At 40.1% G+C, this 8201-nt stretch overlaps 1 protein-coding gene across 1 annotated transcript; it reads left to right on the plus strand.

Moving 5' to 3' along the window:
• The first annotated feature begins 2193 nt into the window (after nt 1-2193).
• On the plus strand, nt 2194-2851 carry LOC147896395 (putative 21.2 kDa protein). The gene has a single exon (XM_087383132.1). The coding sequence runs from the start codon at nt 2322-2324 to the stop codon at nt 2745-2747; it is 426 nt and encodes a 141-aa protein (XP_087239258.1). The 5' UTR covers nt 2194-2321; the 3' UTR covers nt 2748-2851.
• Nucleotides 2852-8201: the final 5350 nt, after the last annotated feature.

Below are 8201 nucleotides of genomic sequence, written 5' to 3' on the forward strand. Positions count from 1 at the left end.
TGGATGCTTTTCTTAGAATGGTTTATGAAGGTGTTGAAAGGTATTTAAGGAAAAAGCAAGATCAAAGTGTAGCATGGCAGAAATATGGTTGATGGCTAGAGTCAATGTTTTATATTACAAAGTTTCTTGTATGACTCATGCCTGACAAGTCTTGAATTTGGGATGATAGTGATGATCCATAGGTTGTAGGAGAGGTCAGATTTAAGGGAAGGGAAAGAAAAATTTAAAGAAAAAGAGTGTCTCCTTGTAACTCAAAGTGAACATATTTTGTCCTTATAATTTTGAAGAGATAAAGATAACAACATGAAGAAGAAAGAGCTAAAAGAGAGGAGGATAGAAAAGCATGGAGAAGGACCAATAGAGGTATAAATTATCCCCTAGAGTTAGTTATCTTCTTGATATTTTGGTTTGTACTTCCCATTTGTGCTCCGTGCCATTGCTGCCAATTGCCATGGGGATATTGTCTTGTAATCCCACCACTTGACTGGCACCTTGGCACTACCACCTTGGCCACATACAAGGTGAGTCCTTGTGTGGTTGCCAGGGGTTACCATTGCGATAATGGATCATTGATATGAGCTGTAGAGGATCAATGGCATCTTATAGTCAATCTCTCTTGGAAGCAAGCTCCTCCATGGGCTTCTTGTGCTTTTTGGAGATTCATGGTCTATCAAGCCTTGTTTGGCTTCCTAATAGTCATAGGGACCTCCAAGGTCTTGATGGAGCATTGATTTGAGAAACATGGGAAAAAACAGCTCGTGAACTAATGGTATTCACTAGCTGATCTCTAAAAGACGAAGATAAAGCATTCAAGGATGCCTCCATAGTAGGTGGAGGCAACCCTTGTTTGTTGCTTAATAAAACACTCAAGATTATTAATAGATCAAAATTAGCACTTGGCATCCATGATAATCCTTAAAGAGAGCAAGGGAGGGCAAGAGGAAAGAGAAAGGATGGGCAAGAGAAAAAGAGAGGAAAGAGAAAGGATGGGCAAGAGAATAAGACAGAGGGCAAGAGAGCAAAAGGGAGAGCAAGAGGGATGGCAACTAAGGCATGGGGAGGGTCAAAGAAGTGATGCGGGTTATGCATTATCTCTAGGCCAAAATCTTCTAAATAAGTGCTCTTTGTTGCTATAGTCATGTTTTGCAACATAGTCTATGCAACGCTTTAGAGACGCTCCTAGTGACACATTTTTAATACAAAATATGTCACAAAGCATGCTTATGTATTTTTTCAAAAAGAGTGTCGCTTGCATTGTCTAGTAGTAGTCCTCACACTGTTTGTCTCACTTCACTACTTGCACCATGCACTCACAGGGGTTACTCTCATAAACCCCAAATAGCACGTGTGAGCAGGCATGCATTGATTACCCCTGTTCTTGCATTTTTACAGTTTCTCATGTAATTGATTAACCCCCTGTTGCATGTACACATTTTCGATCATAAAATTTAGTCTATACATATAAATTAGAACAAATCTATGCATATAACTTACACTAAATTTAGACAACCCTCCATAAATCTACACATATAAATTACAATAAATTTAGACACCTCTCCATAAATCTACACATATATATTATACTAAGTTGATTTTATAAATCCCATCATGTATGTAAAGTGCATGTAGGTCCCCTTCTTTTAAAAAATACCCCTACATGCGCTAATGTTCTATGTTACGTGTCCCCAAGCATATACTACAGGTCCGGTTGAAAGTGTCATGAGTCTAAAGCCCATCTTGTTTTGGCCCACCTTGGGCACTTTGCAAATCAATTTCCTCTATCATCTATCAAATGTCCCTTGAACCTTCCCCATCAATTTCGTGTATCAAAGTGTCCCTTGAACCTTCCCCATCAATTTAGTGTATCAAATTATCCCTTGAACCTTCCCATCAATTATCATGTATCAAATGTCCCTTGAACCTCCCCCATCAATTAAGTGTATTAAAGTGTCCCATGAACCTTCCCCATCAATTTAGTGTATCAAAGTGTCCCTTGAACCTTCCCCATCATCAATTTCCTCTCTATCACCCCGTCTAAAAGGGCTCCCTTGAACCTCAATTTCCTCTGTATGACACCATCTAAAGAGTTCTTCATGAGATGTCTGGTGGGTGTAAGTGCCTAGACGTGTAAGTGCCTAGAGAGCAAAGCCGGCTCGCGCAAAACAAAACAAAGCAAGTGCTCTATTGAAGAAAGCAAGAAAGCAATACAAAACAAGAGAGCAATGAGATCCATTTTCTTGTAAAGCTTCTCTATTTCTATCTCTATATCTATAACACAGAAAGAGCCGGCAGTCAACACAAAAACTTGAAAGCTTGTTCTCATGGCAACTCCACCATCATCATCAGATGACAAGAGCTCTGGCTTCCCAACGAGCTTCCCTCCTCCTGTTCGATCCTACGACGTGCATATCTACTTCTTCCACACAGACCAGCCTCACTCCGAGCTTGCCCGCAAATTGCGAGAGGACATCATCCTCCAATTCCCTGACCTCACCGTTTACCGATTCTGGGATCGCCCCATCGGCCCTCATCCCATCGGTATGTTCGAGATCGATCTCAAAACCCCCCAGCAGTTCGTCCGATTTGTGCCCTGGCTTCAGATGAATCGTCAAGGCCTCTCTGTCCTCGTGCATCCCAATACTGGGTTCCCCTTGAATGATCACACCGTCAACGCCATGTGGCTCGGCGAGAAGCAGGTGCTCAACACCAGTTGCTTGCAAGAGCGGTCGGAGACGTATGGGTTGTAGCCGCAGATGAATCTATTGACTCTCGGATCATTTGATCGGTTTATATGTAATTTGGCTGCGACATTTTGTACAGTTTATGAATTATGGAATTTGTGTTTTCTTTAGTCCCAGCTTTATGCTGAAGCCGCGTTACGATTCGCTAAAACCTTCCGAATTGCGTGTCAGTTGTTGTTTCTCTGTTCGAAAGTAGAGCAAACGTTTCTTTTTAGTGCTGGGTTTTACTCTCTCCTTTCGAAGGTTAAAGGGTTTTCTGATGCAGTACGCGTCCTTATTTTTTTGTCGTTACCTGCCTGCACATTTAGAAGAATTATTTGACGTTCGAATGCGGTAAAAGGCAGCCGCAGGTGAATGCAATTATATTGTTCTTTGATGAGGGAAAATGAGTATGGATGTGGGAACAATCTGTGCTTTTCTATCAGGCTCAATCCTCATACTTTCTCTGCTAGAGTCTTGGTTGGACAAACTGTAGAGATGGAGCAGGTCTTTGAGAAAGGCTTTTCTGGCGACTAGTACACCATACTTGGTGAGGACTCTTGTTTACCAGTATCGAATTACATTTGCATTTTTATGTATTGCAAGTGACAGATGCAGCTTGAGATACTTATACAGCAAGCAACAAACCAAAGCCACAACTGTCTTCAATATTGGAGATCTTGTTTAGACATCAGTGAAGCAATACTTATACTGAAGCATTGCTTGCAAGGTATGCAATGGAGTATGGTGTGCTGGTGTGCTAGCCTGAGCCTTATTGTTTGTAAGTTAAAACATCATGAAAATCTTGTTCGAGGGCCCAAGAAACAACATATTAGCATAATTCTTATGGCCGCATATCCTTCACCGAACCAAAGACAGGCTTCTGTCTTAGAATTGTATCAATAGTTTATCCTCTACAGTCCTTCGATGCGAAAGCAGTGCGTATGGAGTTTAATGCACCTTCTGCAAATGGTTTTATTTCACAACAGGCTCTCTCTCACAAGGTAAAACTAATCCTAATCATTTTGTAAGAGAGACGAGAGGATGTTGCTGGCAAAAAGTACACAGCAGGTCATATTATGACAAGTAGGATTTTTTGCGTTTGTTAAACATTTGAATGATCCGGACTTACAATTGTCTTTTTTCTTTTCTATTATCAGTTACCGATTATGCTTTTGATAATGCCTTGATCAAAGTTTATTGGCTTGATTAAAAATATTTTAAATAGGTAATTAAAAGTATGCCTTTGGAAATATGACTTAGGGTATTGTAGACCGCGGCCTATTGAAATGTGTCCAAACTATGCAACTTGTGTGGTCTCAATTAGTTTATCAATTGATAGTCTTGATTTTAAAAGGCCTGTCATATTATACTTAGAATGCCAAATTCCAAGGGGGATGTTACAATGTGCCCAAATAAGGCTTGTAAAACCCTTAGAACTTGGACAAATAGGTCTAGTCACATTTTTTATAGTTATCCATTTGCTAGGTGCTTGATCTTTTTGTGGAACGTGTTGAACTAACATGTGTGTTTGTCATAACAAGCCTTTCTAGCCACATGCAATGTTCCCATTTTACAAGAAAGAAAAGGAGGCAGTGCGTGCTTTTAGCCAACATGTTTGGGAGAAGATGTGAAAAGGAAAAAAATATAACTCTAATGTCTTTCTCAAAAGTTACTAGGTGGGATTTCTTAATGGGTTATGTATCAATTTTTTGGTCTTCCTTTGTAGGTGGTTAGCTAACACAACTCAATGAGTTACTCTTTGTAACGTTTGGACATCATGAGGATGGTCATTTTCTATAGAGATTGTGTCTTTGGGAATATAAAGGTAGTAAATTTTTGGCTATGGAAGGCAGTTTCTCAATATTGAGGGGAAATGGTGGTTTGTCATTATTGATGGGAAATGGTGGTTTGTCATTATTGAGGGGAAATGTAAGGTTGTAACTTGGGTTTATCATATGTGATGGTAGGTTCTTTTCAGGCTAGTGCCATAATAATTTGCCCTCTTTATCTTTTAGTTAACTAACACTTTCCTACCTTTTAAAAAGAAAATTAAAAATATTTTAATAGTCACAAAATCAAATTCCAAACAGGGATAATAACATTAAATGGGAGAGCTCTAATGGATAGTGCCACAATTGAATAAGAACCTTCATGAAATGCTTGAAAGTAATTAACATAGAGAGTCTTTAAAAAACCACATTTTTCATTGTCATGAAATCATTTATGGTAAAGCCCAATAAATTGTAAAAATATTGATGAAGTGGCACCCAAAATGATGGGTAAAAGTAAAGAATTGGAATGTCTAGAATGCCTAGATTTAACAATCATGATGTAAAAAGGTAATAATATAAATGATAAAATAGAACTCAATTCACATACTTTAAAATGATGAAAATAGGGGAAATCACAACCATAGGAATTAGGACAAACAAACATCCTCTAGATAATTGAAATCAGACATGGTAGTAATGGGGCCAAAATAAAAACCTAAAGCCCATTTGAGAGTAAGAGATGATACCCTACTTGAAAATTTCCGTCAAGGATAGTTGGAAGTTAGAATAAGAGACAAGAAGCACATCGTTTATGTCACTAGGGGAAATTTGGACTCGAAAAGGGCCCTTTAGTGTTACGATTCCATGTGGAAAAGGCTCATCAACCGAGTGTGAGGGGTGTTCCAGGGGCGATGAAGATGAAACGATGATGGCACAATGGTTTCAACTACAAGGGGATTTACAGTCTAAGCGGCCTGCCTTCAGAGTACTGATTCGTATGTGATGAGCCGTGGATCGTAACAGATGATCTTTTTGAGGTTGATATTCGGAGAGAACTACTTTTCTTATGTATTTATGGCCCTGCACCTGTCGTGAAAAGAAAAGCAAGGAAAAACACAAAGCTTTACAAAGTAGGTGCATAAAATCTCCGCACAACTGCGTTTGTTGCTACCTGTTTGTCTCGCTCAAGAAGCTTCAAGAGGTTTGTGGGACTGAGAGTGCTAATGTGTTAACAGGGAAAAAGCTTTCCCGTTAACAAGACATTTTAAAAGTGTGAGAAAGAGGGAAGTACTCACAAAACTTGTTGAAACGTGAGAGAAAGAGAGAGAAAACTTACATATTCTGGAGGAGCTCATGCTCAACTACAAAAACATACAACTCATCAATCAATGCATACCTAATTCACAAAGGTGGAACATACAAGAAGTAGGAGAACTCAATGGCTCCTTCCAAGTCGCTGCCCTCATAAATGCTAAGATGCCCCCAAGATACTACTCAAAATGTGGAGATGCCATCCCAATCACGAGGGTATCCTATGTTCCTACTCCTTCCTATGCACCTAGTGCCACTATCTAACTTAATGTCAGACTAATGGCGTGAATCGGTGTGGCTCCAACTAGGGTGGGATGCCGCAGTGTTACAGATATGGACCTGCTAGAGGCGTGTGGGCCGGATTGGTTAATAGATAGAAGATCTACATCTGGGTATAGTTTCCTTATGGGCAGCACTTCTATTCCATGGCAAAGTAAGAAACAACCTAGGAACTCACTCTCATCCAATGAAGCAGAGTACAAGGCAGCAGTTGTTGCAGCCACTGTAGAATGCATGTGGTTCAGGAAACTCATGTATGACCATCATTTACAGGAGGATGTTCCCACATCTATGTGGTGCTGTGGTAGTCAGGCATGCATTGCCATTGCTCACAACCCAGTGTTTCATGCTTATATGAAGCATGTTGAAAACCACTATCATTTTATATAGGATTGTATTGATGACAGCTACATTGCTCTTCAGTATTGTCCCACCCAGGATAATGTGGCAGATGTCTCCACATTCATACGATTTTGAGAGAAGCTCAAGATGAAAGACATTTCCACAATGTCAAGGGGTTAGTCAAATGACATTGTGTATATGTGTCGACCACTGCAAATCTCTTAAAGGAGGTTTTGTGCAAGCTGCTGGGTTTCTTAGTCGAAGTATTCTACTTTGGTGCTGCTATCATCACAATATTCGTGGTGGCTTGAAGATTATCAAAAGAGGCTTGTTACAACTCTGCCATTGTTGTGATTCTCAGAGAAAACTGGACTGGGTTTTGGTAGCGCTATAGAGACTGCCTCAGAGTTGTTGTTCAATCTCAGTCATTTTGCCAGCAGTTTCACCATCGACTTTATTCGCCTCTGTTGTTGTGACCCGAAGGCTTTCCTTAGGAAGCTGAAAGTATTTCAGCTATAACAAGATGCTACTGTGCTTCCACGACTATAGGGAGTTTTTGAAGCTATTGAAAGGATTGATTAAAGGAGCGACTCTGTGGAGCAAAAGAACGGCAATCTTGTTTCAAGCTCTCCTGTTGGTTTTCCGTAGCTGTTCATAGTTCGTGGCTAGTTTTCTTTGTCTCTGACCAGGTGCTGCCAGAAGGGAGCTTGGTTGTTCAAACATCTTCACAATAGAGGCGACGCTTCCTCTCTTTGAGATTTCAGTTGTTATTCTCTCTCAGTGGCACAGAGAATTTTTGGCCCTCTTCATAAGGTCTTCTTGGGTTGGTCAACCCTTTTGGTTGACTAGCTTCTTTCATCCATTTTTCTCATTTCAAAGGGGATCTTCGATTATGGAACTCATGTTTTCTTTTTTCCTTGGGCATTGATGTCCCAAGAACTTTTTTTTGGCAAGTGGTTTGTAAAATGGCCAAAAAAAAAGTGTATTGCCATACGATTGAGAAGAATTGATCCTATGAGTGCTAATGATTTAGAGGAGGATGAGTGTGCTCGCGCTCACATGCTGCTACATGTCAATAATCGGCTTCTTTGCCATGGTGAAGCCTCAACGGCAAAATATTTATGGGAATCTATGGAGAAGTCACTTTCATAATGACGTGTATTTTTTGACTCTATTTATGGTTGTATTCTCATTTTTTCATCATGTGACATGCCATTTTCATTTCTCTACACTTTTGTTAAAGGAGTAGACACTGCTCTTGACCTTCGAAAAAAGGCAAGTGGTAAGACCCTCATTCTATATGTAGAGAAATCTCATGCATGTTCATAGTACCCGCTCATATCCATATGCACATTACTTCAGTGAGGGTGAGAGACTCGCATTGGTCATTGTGTGAGAATGACCAAGGTGCAATGCATACGGATGTTGAGAAGACTAAGCAACTATAGAGCCATACTTTTGTTTGCTAAGTATGTCTTTCTTTTGTTTTCCTGCCTTTGGGAATAAAACTAGAAGATAGGTCGAAAGAAAGAGGAAGGAAATGTGCAGAAAGTGAAGTCCATGTGGATCAAAGATTGGTCGATCGAAAGATGACTGCGTGAAGAACTGTGTATGGCTGCATGTTGAACATGTCATGAGTTGCCATGGAGTGTACATCTTCTCTGAAGAAGAGGCATTCGGATGTGAGGCTAGTCAATGTAGCTATGGAGAAAAAATCCGGTAGGTTGTGACATACGAGGGTGTCACCAACCCATGAGAACTGACAGCAATGGCA

The sequence above is a fragment of the Dipteris shenzhenensis genome, chromosome 12, assembly GCF_047967505.1.
Source record: "Dipteris shenzhenensis isolate YYH24624 ecotype China chromosome 12, Dip_SZ_1.0, whole genome shotgun sequence".
Classification (NCBI taxonomy): domain Eukaryota; kingdom Viridiplantae; phylum Streptophyta; class Polypodiopsida; order Gleicheniales; family Dipteridaceae; genus Dipteris; species Dipteris shenzhenensis.

Coding starts and splice junctions, on each gene's coding strand:
- LOC147896395 (XM_087383132.1), top strand. CDS start 2,322: ATGGCAACTCCACCATCATCATCAGATGACAAGAGCTCTGGCTTCCCA.